Below are 19,232 nucleotides of genomic sequence, written 5' to 3'. Positions count from 1 at the left end.
CTAAAGTAAATCAGGTCATTATTATTCTTTCCTCATAACTTTATATGTCCACCATTTTGGTACAAATACACAGATGAATACAGTATGTTGAAAATTGTAATTTTACTTATCCCACTGTTCATTCCACTTTACTTACTCCTCAAATGCAGACCTCAGGGTGGCTGAGACAGACGCTCACTCACACTTCAGTAATACTGATAGCATTGGCCGTTTTTCTCTATTTAAAACACTTTAATGATGTAACTTGACAGCACACGAATGTCACCAGTCTTATGGCTAAAGAGTCTGTAGTCACACATATAATGTATTTAGTTGAATTGTGTGGTGCATTAAGTCATAATCAGCAGGCCGCGGATGGACCAGGAGCAGCATTATGTAAAAGCACCGTAATGCGTTTGTATTATTCAGATATATCAGGGACCATTAGCACGCGGGGCCAGGAATGGCGTTCTTACTACAATCCACCGAGAGCTTACCGACTGGAGCTCCGGGGAGAAAGGAACAGCTGAAGGATGCAGTTTAAAAATACCAGATTGTTTTTCTCCAGGGCTGGAATGACTCATTACCCAGGCAGCAAAGCAGGAAGTCTTGTCAGTTGGGTCGTCCCACAGTACAGTGACACGCAAATTGCGCCAGCGCATCACTTACAGTGCTACAGTCGTTTTGGGACTGTGACAACAGCAGCGGTGCACACATACAATTGTAGACAATTTAGCATAAACACACACACATACACCTGCGCTGGATTCAGGGGAAGTGATTTGTGCAGATTGCAGGCGATTTTCGGTTTTCCAGCTGGTAGAAAAGGAGAGTCTCAGGTGGCTGCCATGTGCTGACGCGTTTATCCCCGCTTCTCATCTCTCGGCTCGCTTGTTCAGGAGCGAGAGGTGCTGGGAGATAGCCTGACCAACCCATCGCTCAGATACCGCACCGCCACCGTGACAACTTGCCACTGTTGGATCTTTACTCTGGCGTTATCTGATGGCCGCTTTGCCGTGAGGTGTTGTGGAACCGCTGCTCATACGTCACCGGCTCCCTTTCTCACTATCTCTCTCGGATGCAGCCCCGAGGAGGTGTGAGGGGTATTGGAGGGGAGGGTTAGGGGCCATATTGGGGGCAGGCTTGCATGGCACTCAGCCCTTGGATCATCCCTCACCTGGGAGATAAAGAGCAGGAATGATGACTCCCCAGCATGAACTGAGCTCTAGGCCAGAGCTCGACCTTTCCAGTAAAAAAGGTGACTGATCCGTGGAGGCCTCTGATGTAAAGAACTGCCCTTATCAGGCCAACAGGGAGGAAGAGGAGCCGATAGCAGACAGGCTGCTGCAAAGAAATGTAACTGATTTTTGGGGATTGGCTGGGTGGGGATGATACTAATGTCTCTCTGTATTCATCCCCTCCTTTTCTGTTTTCTATCCTTTCATCCCTCTATCCTTCTTATCAGAGCTCCTCTGCAGAAAAATCCATTTTCCTGCAGTAGCCCGCTTTGTCTGCGCACGGAGCCGCGGTACTGAGGCAGGTGGTAAATAATGCACAAGTCATTCTCCTTTCATTCTTCCAAAGGAACGAGCGCTCGCTATAAGACGCTCTCTGAAGTGGGCTTATTAAACCAACCAGGCTGCAGCCTCAGTCTCCTCCATCTTTTTGGGGGCTGGGTGGTGGTGGTGGTGGTGGTTGTGGTGGGGACGACAAGAACAGAAAGTGGGAATGCCCCCGAAAAAATCATCATCTCCGTGCAAAAGGTCCATTATTCCACCCTTTCAACCAAAGGCAAAGAAAAAATTCACATGGGAAATATAAGAAACCCTCAAAGTCCCTAAAGTGAGTCTTTGCTGTGGTGCACTGCAGAGATCCTGCAGTTTAACTGTGCCTGATCCCTCGCCGAAAGATAAGATGGCCGACTTGCTCGTGGGTTCTCTCGCCTCGTAAGTTTTCGGTTTATGACATTTACACCAGATAGCTATGAAAAAGAAGAGCAGATGGCCATCGTCTCCTGGATGGGATTCAAAGCTCTGGTTGATGAAATCCAAGTTTGCCCCCCTCCCTCTCCTGACAAGTGCCGTAACCTTTACATGAAAGTGCCTCCACTTTCTTTGGCGTGTTTGGTTTTGGCTTTTACCTCCACCCCTCTGAGTGTCATCTTTTATCGTATTTCAGATCGGGTCCAGTTTTTCTTTTCCACTTTGCAAAGATAAGTGGGTTTTTTTTTTGTTGTTGTTGTTGTTATTCACCTCCTATTTCCATCCGATCCTGTAATAACACTCAGTGGTGTTTCAGTCAAGATGCTGCAAGGTTGTCATTTCTGTTTAAAGCATCGCAGAGAATAGAGACCTACTAGTGCACTTGAAGATCTTGATTCTGCACTGCGTGCTTTAAAATATACAGTAAACACTTTTTTGAGTCAGAGGCTGGGGCCAAATTCAGTTTCAGAGCTGCAGCTTCCACATGGTTTGGGTGTAAGTGGAAGAAGGTCTAGGGGAGCGAATGAATCAGATGTTATGTGGAGGCAGAGGAAGATATGAGATCCTATACCTCACTAATGTCAGGAATCCACCTACATACCGTACGCTCGCAGAGAGTATTGCAGCCTCCACAAATATTTATCCCTCTGACAACTATTTTGGAAAGAGAGTCCTACTGGAGAAAAAAAAAACAATGTGATGGGAGAAAAAAAGAAGAAAAAAAGGAAAAACACTGCTGAGAAGAACACTGCTCTCATTACAGCAGAGGGAGGCCTCGTGTTACTGGCCTTAATACATTTGCTTGCAGGAACTGACTCAAAAGATGAAAGGAAGGGAGAGGTTTGTCTTTTTCAGGTCATGATGCCTCCAAGGCTGCCTACACATCCAAAATAGATGGATCTACAAGAAAGCTGGCCAGAATTAGTTAAAGCTTGCACCATGATCTGCCTGATTTATTTATTTATTTATTATTTCATTTATCTCATTCTTTTCATTTGCTGCTGGTCTTTTTTTCCCTTCTTCTTCTACATGCCCGTTGGCGCGTCGAGTCTCTGTACCCCTTCCTTTGCGCGTCTGACGATGAGTCATGCATGGGGAATGAAAAAAAAAAGAAAAAAGAAATTACACAGTCATTGTTTGAGATAATGGATAACTAATCGCTACCTTATAAGATGGCACTCGAGAGCGTATACGTGTCGTGTGAGATGCGGTAATTGAATGTGCTGCAAATGAGTTGAGAGATTAAGCAGGCTGACATTCTGTTGTGTCGTGATACACCGTTTAAATGTCCCCCTCCACCCCTCCCACCCCCTGCAACAAGCAACAAGCCAGTCAATGACTACAAACTGCACAACTCCGCACAGCCTGCCCACCTTCTCCCGGTTATTTGCCCCATTCATCTTCTTCCAGCTGATTGACTTCCTCTTCTTGGACAGCACTCCGGTCCCTCTCTGCCATTCACACTTGGTTAAAATGCCTTGTTTTCGTCGGCGGAGCTGTTTGTCCCACGTGATTTCCCTTTTCATCCTCTCCAAATGAAAACAACCCTCCCATATGTCAGTGTGTAGTTGTGGCTATGGCACCACAGATAACAGCTTGCTGAGCGCCGTACCACATGACATGACATCTCATGGTGAGCTATGTCATTCTGTCTGTCTGCATTTTTACTGTGAAATATAACTCTGCAGCACTTTCTTATTCTGGTGGAGGCTGTGCTTTGTTCAACCACTGGGTTTTTCTCAGAAACAGAGAGGTTTTAAGATCCATGATTGACACATAACATGTGGACTAAATTTGGTTTTCTTGTAACATAAGCCTCCATCTACTGATATTCAATGCACTTGCAGGTGATCTCCCATAGTTTTATCTTTATTCCCACAAAGGTCCCATATTTTACACTTTACTTGCATTTTTACTTGGTTTTATTGTGGTTTTACTATCCATTGTGTTTTTAAGAACCAAAAACCATCTCAATATAGTTTTTACATCTCCTTTCTTGTGGTTCTCTCTGCAGCTCTTGCAGCAACAGGTTGCTGGGCCAATCAGGAGAGAGGAGGCTCTGAGCCTGTCTTCTGATTGGATGGATGAATGAAATATAGCAGACTTCATGTAAATACTCAGAAACTAAATCCTGCAAGGCAAGAGAGTGAGTCAGGGTGGGCGGGGCTTGGGGCATGTTTGAGAGTACTGCTTTGTTGTGACATCACAAAGTTACAGAAGTCCTGACTGCTCATGTTACATGACTGACTGCTCTGTGGACAGAGCACTTTGATACGTTACCCTGCTCTCAATAATAAAACAACATGGAAATGTCACCTTTCCAAATGGTACCTTTAAACTACGTCATGTTAAAGCAGAAGTAAGCGATCCGGTCGTTTTGGCTAACTTCCTGTCAGCCGATGGAGTTAGCAGTCCCCGCCCTCGTCCCTACGTCACCACATTCACGCGCATCCCTTGGCTGCACACACAGAGAGGACCGCCCCTTTATGCCGTTCTCTCTCCTCATTGGATAAAGGTTGTAGGATACAAGGAAAGTTTTCTCCTCGGCTTATAGCAGAGCAGAGTGACTGACAGACCCGTGTTTCAGACCACTCTATGTAAGTGATTGCTGTCGGAAGATATAACTATTTAAGACTTATATTAACACATACATTCCACTTACTTCTGCTTTAAGGACTACAGTATAGGAAAATCTCTCAATTAGCACAAGTAATTGTACATGTGTAATTGTACATATTGTGATAAAGGAGAGAAATGAATCCTGAACTTTGAACATATGGATTTGTGTGTGTGTGTGTGTGTCTGTGCTTGTGCGTGACATGTGGGCATAGTAAGCATTGTATCCACTTCAGTGAGGATGAGTTCAGTGATGCTCTTTGAAGCCGTACCTCTGGTTAAAGCATGTCTTTCTGGACTCAGTCTCACTCAGGTCTTCTGGTTTGAGGTGATTGCAGATGACACATTTGCAGTCTGTCTGCACAGTCAGCTGGCCGGTCCAGCAGAGTGCAATACTGCGAAACTGGAGACGACTGAGGAAGGTTAGATGACACATTATGACAGTAAAGAAAAGAGGAAAAAAAAGCGTGTCAGTAATGGTTTGTCATGTCAAGTATTCCCAGGCTCGGTTTCACTGCCTCTGGCTTCAGGCTGTAGATATACCTGTATCATTTATTGCATCTTCACACGAATGACTACATCTACCTCCTCCAAACACCCCTCCATGCTGTACAGTACATTCACCTATGCATAACCTTGGGGAATGACTAATGTGTGTGCTTGCAGCTTTTTCTATCCTAAGGACAAAAAGCTACTGCAAGGTTAAGTTTGGTGTCCATGTCAAGAACAAAGCAGCCATTTAGAAATCCTTCTGGTTTCCCCCCTCAGCCACTCTCTACCTCCATAGCAATTTTCCAAACCAACTAAATGGATCACTCACAGAATGACTTTGGTTTAGTCCGCACCAGTCAAAGATTAAGTGCTTGTTTGATGTATTTTTCTCCCCTAAATTGTAATTCAGACAAACACAACACTTCAGCTGCTGCTATAGTTTCTCTTCAACAAGCACAACAAGTCCGGAGTTTAAGGGAGCTGCTGCCAAATTTTGTCATAATGAAGCTGTCAGAGAGATGAGGGGCTGGATAATGTTTGCACTGGCTCTACTTCCAGGTCTTGGAAAAAAAAAATTGGAGTTGATGGCTTTTTGAAAGCTCAACTACAATGGCATCAAACTAGCATCAAAACGGTGTAACCGCCCATTACAGCGTGTTCTCTGCCTCCTGACCACCTCAATGTGTTTTCTCATCTTCACATGCCCAGATCTGCGAGGCTGCCTGTGGGTGCTGTCACCGCTCGCTCTCCCTCGCCAGCTGACACTTCACATGAGGAGGTGTTAGCTTTATATGAAGCTATCATCCAATATTTACTGGGGCTGTTATCCCTTTTAGATAATACAGCAGTGATTCATTAGGCCTTCATGCCAGTGCAATGCATTAACTGTGAGGACTTGTGCGATCCTTGCCCATTTCAAAATTGATGATGAGAGCCCCACGACTGCATGAGAGCATGATTCAGTTTTGGGAATGGTGAATCATATCTTTTTTTTTTTTTGCTAATTTAACATGTTAGAACCTCATTCAAAATATGATCCACTCGCTATGCTAAACACAGTCAAATGGGAATTGATATGTACATAAATTGAACTTTCATATATGAAATGTGTTTACATATAGTCCAGATGATATATGAGACCTATTTACATTAGGTAATGATTGATTTTATATATTTAAATATTTAGCAGGTACAAATGTATATGTGTATGTATGTTTAACAATATTACCATATATACATAAATATAGCCTATATACACATCAAAAAACCTGTCAATTTATGTTGATATTATATACAGTGGGCTCCAAAAGTCTGAGTTGCTGGCTAGATTTTTCTTTTTTTTTTTTAATTATTAACATACTACATTTCCAAAAAGTAGCAGAGTTGCCAGGAGTTGGTTTGGTTGTAATTGATGTGTTTTTTTCTGTATAAAACTAGACCACAATCTTTCCTGTAACCAAGCGCTGCAAGTGTCAACGAGTTCATTAAAATGTTAGATAACGTTGTAGTCACTACGTGGATATTGTCCTGCAAGAGCAGAGATTTTTTTGGCAGAAAACAAATATCTCTCAACTTGCCAAATACATAAATGAACAACATGTCCTCATTACATTTATAGGAAACATAATTTGGTTAAATTAAAAGGTGGATTTATGGAGATGGGGGTATGTATAACTCCAAGTATCCAGTGATTACAGGGAAAACAAGAAATGGCATAACTAATGCAGATTTGCACATAGATGAAGTAAAGGCAAAGAAAGGGATCAGGTGCGGTGATTTCAAGACAATTGTGTACTTTATGTTTACATTTCCCAAAGCATGGATAATGTCAACTGTAGTGACTAAAGTCAATAATACTGAGCCACCGGTAGCACCATTCACATGCCAAACAATGTGGCCCAACCCAGTGGTGTAGTCAGGTATACCCACTTAAAATACATCAATATTTTCAGTATACCCACTACTATCTAATATGTGATACAGGTATGAACACTGTACCAACTTCAAAAACACATTAAGATTTCAGTATACACAATACAACAAATTAGACTACACCACTGGCCGAACCCTGTCCTGAAAATATCCATATGTGACACAACTCTGCCAAAGATATGACAAAGCTCCAGACTATAATAATGGACTAAAAACTGGAAATATAATCCAATTAAATCAGAATGCTTTTGGTGCTTTTCTGAGCTCTTTGTGCACGTAAATGTTCTACAGAGTCAGAAGGCTCAAAGTTTACACAGGGAATTAACTCTCTCAGGAATAAAACCCGATTTGTTCATTTGTATGAATCACCTCATTGCCCACCTGCATGCTGGACACCCTCCCCCCTTCAAGCTCAGCACACAGATGCACCCACACAAACCACAGCACATAACAACTTATAATGAAGAGTCTTCTTGCCAAACAGACACCATGTTCCCAATGGCCAGGAGAAATCTACCCCATTTTTTGTTATTATTATTATTTTTCACGATTCCCTCCACTGCTCCAAACACTGTATTGTGGGTCTGGCACTTCAAGGCAGCCTGCTTCAGAAACAATGCAAACATTGTTATTTGTGTAGTTCACATTTAATGTGGCCAAACGGGGGAACCCGGGGCTCACAGCCTTTCAGTCGCCATTATTATTATTGTGGATTTGTGATGTTCAACTGTGTTGAACTGAGCAGCATAACAAAGATATAAATGTGAAACGTTTTTCAATATTGTAACGCAATAGGCCACTTTGGTAGCTCAGATGAATTATCCATGATTTCAGATTCACCAGCATCATAAACCAGCAGGAAAGTGAATCTCTATTATTCAGGACTGGGCTCAGGCCGATAAGGCAGAACATTATAGCCACAGAGTTGGTTTATAGCAAGACATTTAGAACATGTTGCCATGGTAGTAGCCTGACCAATCAGAGCACACCGGGCTATGTAAATCTATTTTAACATCAAGAATAAAATGATAAAGACTAAATATGGCCATAGTAGGTCCTCTTTGAAGCAGTTAGTTCAGATTTGATATTTACAGGTTCCAGACTGAACCAATTGTTCATGCCTCCTCTTGTGTTTTTTCTTTGCAACTTAGATTTCAAACAATCCTCTGAAGAGGAGGATGACACGCTCTGTTTAAAAGAAAAAGAAAAAAAAGAATGTCTGCTAAAATGTTTTTAACACCTGTGCCAAAGTCTGCTTGAGAGCTAAGTGTGACGACTGCACACGTGGGGCATGTAGCGTATACGCCACACTCGTTTATTTTCTCTGCAGCCATGTGTAGATAAGATAAAGTCTTATACACTCTGTTAAACAAAAACACTTGGCTGCACGGCTGGCAGCCCGAACAGCACAAAAACGCAAAGTAGGGCATCCCGAAATTTTTTGCACTTCTTTGGCTTGAGGAGTACATCTGGACACCCCCACACACTCACGCTCGGTGGATGCTGAATTATTTTCAGCTTACATTACTTGAATTATGCATTTTACATGGTTTCACATGGGAAAATCGCCCATGTCTGTGACATGTGGAGGCGGGCACGGAGCTGGATTTCAGCCATTCTGCAAAACCTCACGGGTAGACTTGACTCCCAGTGCACTTCTGTGGAGCATTTCATAGTGAGCTGTAGCAGCACTGAGGGCAACTTGGTGTGCTGCCAACTATACAATAGAGTTGTGAGGAATGTGCCATTTTTGCCCTCTAATCCAGTGGCACTATGCCACCGCACTACAATTAATCCACTGTAGTGGCATTTAAGCATACCTAACTCTCTTTCAGCTACGTTTAAACGCAATTTACAAGAAAAACCATGGCCATTGTAGCAACTAAGTGTATTGATAGTAGCAGAAACACTGCTCATATATACAGCCGGCTGTGCAGGAAGCATTTATCCCTTTCTTAAAGGGACATTTAACCAATTGTATATATCATAGGCTCTTTAAAAGTCAGAAGTAGACCTATAGCTATAGCCTAAACAGAACAGAATACAGGATTATATTTTCTATTGAGAAGCTCTGTGAAGTTGGAGAAAATGACTCTGGGTGACAGTGCTGGAGTGTTTCAACCTCAGTTTCTAACATATAGACCTTTCCTGCTTCTGCTTTTCAAATCGTGTCAATTTGTTTTCTAATAAGGAATAGTTACCGATTTGCAGTAGGAGATGCATTGTTTGTGGAGCTTGACACTATAGGGACTAAAGAAATCAGCTCTTTTCTCACTGCAAATTTAAGTGTTGAAATGCAACACTAAAGCACCAATGTAAGAAATGATATTATTATAACAATGTAAAATACTTACACTACATATTGAATGAATCCTGTAACACAAATCTTACTTAAAGTGTATTAACTGCACTGAAAGTATCAAAAGTAACAGGAGCCAATATACAGGTAAAGTGTAAATGTACTACTGAAGAATTTATGTGCAATTAAGGTGGAACTAAATCGGACTGTTAGCCATATTTTACCATGTATTATTCGGTTCTTTCTCTTCTACAGTATTAGCTGATGATACAGTTTGCATGAAGAAACCATAACAGAGCAGTACACAAGTTCAACTACATGAATTTACAGAATTTTCCTTTCACCACTATACTCAGCAACAACAGTTTAGTAAATGTTGAGCACAACGCAGCCTTGAGTGGATGACAGTTTGAGCAGCTGGGAGGTCAGTGCATCACTCAGGGGTCGATGGTAATTTGATGGCAGTTGTTGCAAGGGAGAACTCTTCACTTCCACTTTCGTGTCCAATTGCTCACCAGTCGAGCAGGGATTCGATCCGACAGCCCTCTGATTGCGAGCTCATTCTCTCACTGTCAGGATATCACCAGCCCACTGCCTATTGTTACCGCTGTCACTTCTCAGTAGCATGACATGACAACTATCTGCCTACCGCAGCTATGCCAAGCCAGAGTTATTTACTGTATTGGTATTGATTTGATTTCTCCCCACAAAACAAGAGGAGACCTCTTCTACACTCTCACAGACACACACACAAGCATAGGTCTATGAAGACCCGTCTTTTTCCACATGCAGACTGTGTTTTACCTTCTGCCAGTCGACCTCCAGTTCCCTCAGTTATTCATGAGCCATCTGCTTGGGCAAGTGCTGTGTCAGATGTGTGTCAAACAGAACCTCATCTGTCCCACCCCCTCACCAACCAACACCCCCAACCCCACCGGTTCATCTTCTAATTGTGTCCTCGTCTACATCTTGGAGCCACCGTTGAACCCTTCCATGGTTAGCCGAGGGGACTCCAGCTCGACTCGCTGGTCCATCACGTCCTAAATAACCTGTTTGATCTGATGTCTACATCTTTATTTAAGATCATGGCATCTGGTTCATCAATGTTGTACAAGCCAAGCAAAAGTCTGTCTTTGTGTGCTCGACTGCGTGCGCGCCTTCTTCCGGGGCAGTGGGTTGAAGATGAAACAGAAATATTGGTAACTTTTTCGATCAAGACCATTAAAGCCGCATCAGAGTAGAGACGACACAGAGTGGAAGTGAAATTAGACAGCATCAAGGTGGAAACTGTAGGTGAAGGAAGGTTACATGCCCCTGAAATAAGAATAATTTTGCTGAAAATCTAAGCAAAAGATGGAAAGTAGCTCCTTTCAACACCATACTCTCAGTGACAGGGTAAATATGGCTGCCGTAAAAGGTCCAGTGTGGCTTTCTGATCCCAACCTCTTCCATATGAATATGCCCTATACCAACCAATCCCTCTGCAATTCAGTGACGCTCTTGAAAGTGAAGACCATTTCCTCTCTATAATAAAACTTTTTCATAGGCTTATGAGTGAAAAGAGGTTCAAAGCAAACTTAAATGGAATATTTTCCTGGTCTGCCATGACAGTGTAACTGTAGGCTACTCTGTAATTCTCGCCTTTCAAATGCTCGACATAAGTGAAAGTAGAGGAAGTGATTTTTAGGATATGCTTGAAAAAGTTGAAGTACAGGAAAAGGGACTCATCTACTCTGACAAGAGCAACAATTAGATACGTTACATCCACGACGGAGTCACTCAAGCCCCGTCGGAGCAAAAAGGCGAAGGTTTGTTGGGTTGCCTCAGGAGTTGAGGACTTGAACCTGTGCTCGTTTTGGCTGTTTTTCCAACTTTGTAGCAGTATAGAATTTTTTAAGAGCATTTTAGAGTCTCTCTGCATCAGTTTTCACAATAGATGAAGCCTGACGAGAAATCTCTATATTTCTTCACCAACGCCTCATAAGACAGTCTGAATTATTTGTCATACACTAGAGAAAGAACAATCACCACGGGTGGGCCTTGATTTAGCCCTAGATAAAATTGCTGGCATTTTATGCAAGTGATTGAGGAACATTTTTGCATAAATACTTACTTTATGCACAGTTTAAAAGCTTTTCAGTATTAGCATGTAGTTTGATTCATGTCATAGGCTCTACTTGTTTGGAGAATGGTAATGAGCCCCTGATGGGAGCAAACACAGGAACAGAACAGTCAGTCACTGGTGATAGAAAACAAGGAAAACAAACAAAAACAGTGTTATTATAGCTGACATGAAAAATAAAAGTGGTGGAGACCAACATAGATATACAGTAAATACCAGGTTGGAAGTCAAACAGCAGTTTGAAAAGACCTTAAAACAAGATTAAAAGTTGTTTCTTTCCAGAGGTAAAATATCTGTTCTTCGTACCAGAGTGTAATCTTCCCATTTTTGTGTTCTTACTCATAACAACTTCTGTGTAACTTTAGAGTTTTTCATGCTGCACTGAGATATTGCCATTTATTACTCTGAGCTTGCCAAGCCGTTTACAGCTGCACAGGCTGCTCTAAAATTGGGCTTCATACAACTGTCATATCCCATACAGTTTCTCGGAGTTATCCATTTCAACACGGTATAAAAACAATTTATGTATGCATGGATGAATTCACACAAGCTACATGACCTTACAGAAAGGGGATCATGACTATATTAAATGCAGGCCCGCCTCTGAGCAACACAATAATGTATGATTTCAGAAAAGAGGCCAGGAGGTCCCTGTGGAGAAGTGCTGTGATTCATCTCTGACAGAGACATCACTTCCACTCTGGGCCAAGGGGATAAGACTGTCATGTTAGCCATCCCTGCCCAATCCCCCAGCCCTTCAAAGTAAAGCCACCGTGATGAATCGGAGGCCCCTCTGAATGTGCTGTCCCGACATGCCCTCTTTGTTCATTGCGGGTTTCGGTGCACGAGGAAGGGTTTTGAAAATGCACGTTGTACTTTCATAATAAGACAAAGTGCCGAGCTCTGAGCGGATGTTCTGAGCTCCAAACATGCCAGGGACACATGCAAATGAGCAAAAGGAGTCTGGTTAAGTGATTCGCTCACATGATAAGTAAACAGAAGCTGTCTGCACCCACTCATACCAACCCTGTGGGCATCCTTTTTGTTTTTCCAACTGAATGTAGTGTCCTCTACTACGAGAGCCCTGGATTTTTTTTTCCTTTCCTTTTTGGCTGAAGTTACAGTTAACTGCTATTGTTTGTCTACAACACTGACATCTCTCATGTCCGGATAGTTTTTCTTCTTCTTAGAATACTCTATTTAATTCTGCTTTTTGACCACGAGGCAAAAACTTTCCTGAAATCATTGGTGATGAAATTCTTTTTAGGTGGGTTGTTAACAGGTTTCACTGCAGGTGCTACAGATCGTCACGCCCGAAGCTGCCTGAATGAAATCATATCTTCACCGTCTTGGCGCCGGCAAAGGGACACAGAGAGGCCAATATCCAATAGACAAATCTCAGCCCCATTTAACGCCCTAACCAGACCGTCCTCAGCTACATCACATGATTTTTGGAGAATTTGTTTTGACAGGCAATTTAATTAGTCAAGCAAGGAAGCCGCACCACCCAAGAATAGTGGTCGTCTGCAATCCCCTAACCTGCCATATATTGTCAGGCTCTCATTGTAAATAGAAGTGCTTGTCTTGGAGGAGAGGCAGGGAGAGGGAGGAGGGGGAGGTTAAATGATGTACTTTACTCAAAGCTGAAGGGGCCACGGTGTCAGTCAGGAGGAAACAAAGAGGCTTGTCTGCTGTTAAACAGAGTGATGATTGCTTTTGTACAATAATATAGCTCTCAGAAGAGAGGCCACTGGCAGGGTCTGAAACAGGAAGGCAGTGCTCGGAGCGATGTTTTGACACAGCAGATAGGGGAAGATTAAGCGTTGAAACCGAAGCTGGCATAAGACGATAAGGAATGGATTTCTTTTCCCCTCTCTCCACATCCTTGTTGTATTTTCTTAAGATATTAAAGTTTAGTGACAATAACTCAACAAACCACGAGGACACACAGCCAAACATTAGATGGCACAATCTTTGTTGTGATTTTCAGATCGGAGGCAAAGACAACAAAAGTGGTGAGAAAAATGTAAGTGGATAGAGGCGCCTTGTCAGTTGACTGATCAATAGTGTGAAAACAACTCTTACACCAGTTGTATACAGTATAGTGATAGTCTCCTGAGTGAAAGATAAGAGCTTATACCGCGAAGTCATGCAGAGGTTAGTCAGAAATGTGATTATGAAAGAGTGAAATGGTCCAAAGGTGTCAGGAAGCCAAGAAAGCCAAGACTCCTAGACTTATGTTTGTAGCATATGGTAATGTAATCAGCGTGGTGCAGATGTGAAGATGCTGTTAGTGAGTGAAAAATAATTGGGATAGAGTTGATGACATTGCAGGGCTTATGCTGTCATTCAACAGATGCTAACAAAGACAAGACATATTATGCCGAGAGCAGAGGAAACCAGGCTTTGACATGCAACGCGTGGGTGGAAATAGCCTGTTAATGAATAGACAGCAGACAGCAGGAAAAAAAAAAAGGGGGAAAAAAATGAAGACGGCAGAGCAGATACATGAAGCGTGCTGTGCGATAAAATATTGCTATTGTTAGGGAGTGCTGAGGGAAAAGTGCTGCGATGCAGAAAGAGTGGAAAGTCTTGACAGCTTTCCGGTGGCAGTCTGACGGCTGAGCAGGGAGATTGGAGGGAAAGTGCAGCAGAGGGCTGCTGTCAGGCCACACCAGAGCTCCGTTTAACAAGGTCCAGAGATGAGCTGCACCAAAACACATTGCAGGGGGAATGAGGGGAGGGGAGAGAGCGAGGATGGAGGAAGGGCTGAGTAAGGGCTCATGCATTTTTCCGAGAGCCTCGCTACCTGTCATGCCTGCGAGCCTGGGATTCCTCACATGTGCATGGGAGCAGAGATTGGAAATCCTCAGTCAGGACACGGGTAGAATAGGATTCAGAAATTCGGAGGAGGACCTGCCGTTATGTGCTGATACCAAGACATTCCTGTGACACTTTGACACTTTCATGTCTACATGAATGAGTGTGAGCCACATTGGATGCACAGCATTTTTTTTTTAAAACTTATTTATTGTTACCACAGCTGTACCTACAACAGTGTGATGTCCGAAATGATCACTCTCATGTGGTAATCTAGCCCATTTCACTCATCATGGTGCTGCACATCGAGCTGATCTGAACCATGGCAGTGGACGAGCAGAAATAATTAATGTGAGCAAATGCGGAATACGCCTTACTTTAAACATGGATGCCTTCAGGGCAAACACATACAAGAATCTTACAAGCTTCGCTCTGAGTGCTACCTCACCTCTTGTATATCTCATCTTCATGCTGCACTTAGGGGGAAAAAAACGCTTCAGTCATGGCTCCACAGTGGAAACTCTAGCAGGACCTCTGTAGCCCTCTTTCCACCTTGGCCTCAAGCATCAATCTCTTACCCTGGCATGAAAGCTTATCCCCCCAACGTCAGGCTAAATGTCAACCTCAGGAAGGCTGAAAACACCATTAGTTATGTCCACCGTATTAGACCAAGCTAATTCCACATAAAAGCCATCCACCCAACTGTAATGAGTTTGCTTTCACCATGCTCGTTTCAGCTACTTAAGTCTTCACATCAGCAGAGACAGCGGGGAGGCGGTGTGTCCCCAGATCCCCAAACCCCTGCTGTCAAAATACCTGCTGAATCACTGTTATCAAGAGGATTCCCTAATCTGTACATAAAGTTGATGTATGAGAGTGTGTTTGATTTTGTCAGTTTATTTGATTTGAAGGTGTGTGCAGTGTCTCTGACTGAAAATGAGCAAATTGTATTTAGGATATAATGACATTCTTGATGGTTTTGACATGATAAGGAGTGAACAGTCCTACTGGGTGATTTCAGGGGAATATCATGTGGGCGGAGATGACCTGAGGAGTGAGTCCTTGGTTTGATGTGTCATTCTCTCAAACTCTCTATCCACGCATTTCCTGTCAATCTTCCTGATGCCAACCAAAAAAAACGACAAATCTGTCGCATCCATAGTTTGATACTGTACCCACATGCTTTATCTAATTTTCGGTTACATTACCTCCTTAATTCATCTCTTTCTACAGGTTTTACTACACATTAGAAACCTGACTTGATATTTGCATACATTATGTACTAATCATCTGTCTTGCTCTCTGTTTCCATAGGGGGGCGACTCCTGTTTCTGGTGATGTGGCTGAACCTCGTGCCTCAAACTGACAGCTGCCCTGCCAAGTGTGTGTGCTACAGTGAGCCCAGGCCGACCGTGGCCTGCCAACAACAAGGACTGTTTTCCATCCCGACTGAGATCCCTGTGCGGAGCCAGCGGATATTCCTCCAGTCCAACAAGCTAACGGTGGTGAGGTCCACCAGCTTCAGCTCCTGCCACAATCTCACTGTTCTGTGGCTCTACTCCAATAACATCAGCTACATTGAGGCAGGAGCCTTCTACGGCTTGGAGAAACTGGAGGAACTGGACATTGGGGACAACAGCAACCTCCGCACCATCAGCCCTACAGCCTTCAGGGGCTTAACTAAGCTGCACACCCTCCACCTGCACAGGTGTGGCCTGTCAGAGCTACCCATTGGGGTTTTTCGAGGAATGTTCTCTCTACAGTACCTTTACCTGCAGGACAATAATATTCTATCGCTGCATGATGACACCTTCATGGACCTTGCCAACCTCACCTATCTCTACCTGCACAATAACAAGATCAAGATAGTAACAGACAACATGTTTCGAGGCTTAATCAATCTGGACCGGCTACTGCTACATGAGAACCGGGTTATCTTTGTCCAACCTAGGGCTTTCAATGAACTTGGTAAACTGAAGTCCCTGTTCTTGTTCTTCAACAACCTCACCGTCTTGTCAGGGGAGACCATGGACCCGCTTGTGTCCCTCCAGTATTTGCGTTTAAATGGAAACCAGTGGATCTGTGACTGCCGGGCAAGAACCTTGTGGGACTGGTTCAAGCGTTTCAAAGGCTCCAGCTCTGAATTGGAGTGCAATATTCCCGAGTTCCTGGCAGGAAAGGACCTGAAACGTCTGAAAAGTGAAGACCTGGAGGGGTGTGTGGAAACACCTCAAATCCAGACCAATCTCTTCAGCTCCAAGGGACAGTCCGGGAAATTTCCTTCTACCGAAAATCCTCTCGGGGACACCATTCCCAGGTGTTGCCTTGGAGACAATGACAAGTCTTCTATCCTGTCTGGCAAGAGCCGCCAAATCACTAACAACCCTCTTAAGGAAAGAGGGCACATGTCCAAGACTAAATACAAGGAGACGGAACGAACAAAAAATGAGACCCAGAACAAGCAGAATGACGGGCCACTGGGAACCTTGTCCAACTCTCTGGACAAGTCTTTGGAAAATCTAAACCCCGACCTTATAGACAATCTGGAATCATCTACAGCCTCAAACAAAAAGAAAAAGAAGTGCTCCAAAAAGCCCAAATCAGACACCCACTGCATCAAAGGCCGGGGATCTACTTTGCAAGTGCTTATCTTTCTCTTCATTCCCATGATCTGGATATCTCTAGCCATGTCTTAGGACTCCTGATCTCACGCTGAATACAGGACTCAAGATTGTTGATGCTCATGACAATGATACAGAAGATGCAGTGACATCTACAACAACAGGCAGTGACTGAAAAGCAAGGTGTCTCATTGACCCAACGTGGGCGAGGACAAACAATAATGAAGATGTTAGAGCACATTTAACAAAATGGATGCCTTTACAGAACACTACAGATCTAATGTATATAATGAATTGGTGCCCAGAATTGTTTGTTCTCTATGTACTTAACTGTACTGTGTCTAAGCTACACATTGGGGACTCCTCCCTTTTTCCCTCCCAAAAGCTTTTACTGCTTAGACCACTGGACGACTAAAAAAATAAAAAGAACAAAAACAAAAAACAAAAAAGAAAGAAAAAAAGAAATATAGGAAATCCAAGAAAGAGCGCACACAAAGAATGTTGGATCAGTTTCATGATGATAAAAGATCTACCCCCCATTATTTATTCAAAGTGATGCATTTGTTGGGTAATGTTATGTTTTTTTTATGTTTCTAAAAACAAATGTTTTACCTCCCCCCTTCAGTTTTCAGTTATATTTTCATGACAGAAAGGGTATATGGCAGCATTTACCAAAAGAATGCTGTCAGTTTGTTTATGGAGATTGCAAAGGAACCATAGATATGCATTTTATTTTACTTGTGTACAAGTATGAATATATTATGAATAAAAGTTCTTATTTCGTAGATCTTGTCGAAGTAGTGTGGTATTTTCCCCCAAGATAATGCAACACATGGACTTCTGATTTTTCTGAAAGGTGATGTTTTGCTGCTTTTCTTTTTTATATCGACTGGAAATGTTATGTTTATTTGAGGTTTAGGGGAAAAAAAACTAAAAAGAAATTGAAAACTTTCCTTTGGGTTATATCAAATTTTAATCACAATTTTTTTTCTGACTAAATAATCCCACAAAACAATTGGTATAACTGATTAATGAAAATAATCACGCATTGCTGCATCAATGCCTCAAGCAAAACTAGTGAAGAGGACCACCTCAATACTTGCAGCTCATGAAAATCTATTCTGCTCTGCTGCTGGTGCACTGCTTTAATGAGGTGAAGAAAAACTAAATTAGAGGGGACTTTGTTTTAAGACAAGTCAGCAAAACTGTTCTAAGTGAGGACCAAAAAATGCATCTGAATTTACAAAATGCATTTGAATTGAACAGTTACATCAACTCATATTGCTTCATGTCCCAACTAATCACATTGAAAGCCAAACAGCATTCCTCCTTCTAAACAGATGGCGGACCCAGTGTGGCGTGTTCATTGTTTTTTCAGAATTGTTAGGAGAGTGATGGCCGACTGTTTCTGTCTAATCTGGCTTCATCCCAAACCTCAGGCTTCCAGATTTTGTTTGTTTTCTCCTCAGCCTCTTCAGGACATTGGCATCGCGGCGCTTGAGGACACTGCAGTGGAGGACTCGCATGAGCTCAGCAGAAGTGAAACAAAGAATGCATCATGTATTACCCTTTCACTGATACTCATTTTGAACTTTTCACCTCTGTATTCTCAACTGATGTAGTCACCTTTAAAAAAAAACTTTGATCTTAAATTGGTCAAGGAATCTCTGGTATAAGAATATCTCATGTGGGGAATTAAATTCTCAGGCATCTTTTTGATCTCCTGTAGTTACAACCTCTGTTGGCAGCACAACCTCCTAAGGCTTTGTAACAGATCAAATAAATCAATGATTATGCGATAATATGTAATTTAAAACAAGGTCAACACCCAACATCAACATCCATCCATGCAGAATATTTACAAGGCTTAAGTGACTGCTGCACATGCAGTATGATGATGTTGAATGAAGCGCCTCGGGCATCTTAACAAAATTCAGCATACGATTAGACCTAGTCATGTATATTACAAACACTGCCAGATTCCTCATAATTTTGAGTGAATTATTAAACAGAGTATGAAAATGCTGAGGGAATATTGAAAAAACTGACTATTCAGATCACAACCTTGACTTTGAGAGCTTTAAAAGACCCCCAAGGCATCACAGTGAACACTGTTTTGCTTTCCTGACATGAAAAATACAGTATAACACTCTTGAATTCAAAATAATTTCACCTTTGAGATGTCACCTTGTCATGCTGCGATGTGTCCACAGGCCAGGATAATGTAAGACTTATATTCTGCACCAAATTAAGTCAAGATCTTGTCAACAGCCTTCAATTTATCTGGCGCAAAGTGAAAGGATTAGAAAGAAGGGTCTCCACAAATCCCCAGTGCTTTCCATTGCCGTCGATTAACCTGGGGAAAGTAA

General features: G+C 42.6%; 1 protein-coding gene across 1 annotated transcript in view; it reads left to right on the top strand.

Annotated features, from left to right (window-relative positions):
* Positions 1–16,938, top strand: part of rtn4r (reticulon 4 receptor) — a gene marked incomplete at its 3' end in the record, with an annotated part of 47,472 nt that extends 30,534 nt beyond the window's left edge. Inside the window, exon 2 of the mRNA XM_083979203.1 lies at positions 15,557–16,938. Within this exon, the coding sequence (XP_083835329.1) occupies positions 15,557–16,938 (1,382 nt within the window). The remainder of the gene's footprint in view (positions 1–15,556) is intronic.
* Positions 16,939–19,232: the final 2,294 nt, after the last annotated feature.

Source organism: Trachurus trachurus, assembly GCF_905171665.1.
Source record: "Trachurus trachurus genome assembly, chromosome: 9".
NCBI classification, from domain to species: Eukaryota; Metazoa; Chordata; class Actinopteri; order Carangiformes; family Carangidae; genus Trachurus; species Trachurus trachurus.
The sequence above is the reverse complement of the archived record's forward strand: the minus strand, read 5'-3'. Positions and strand labels throughout refer to the sequence as shown.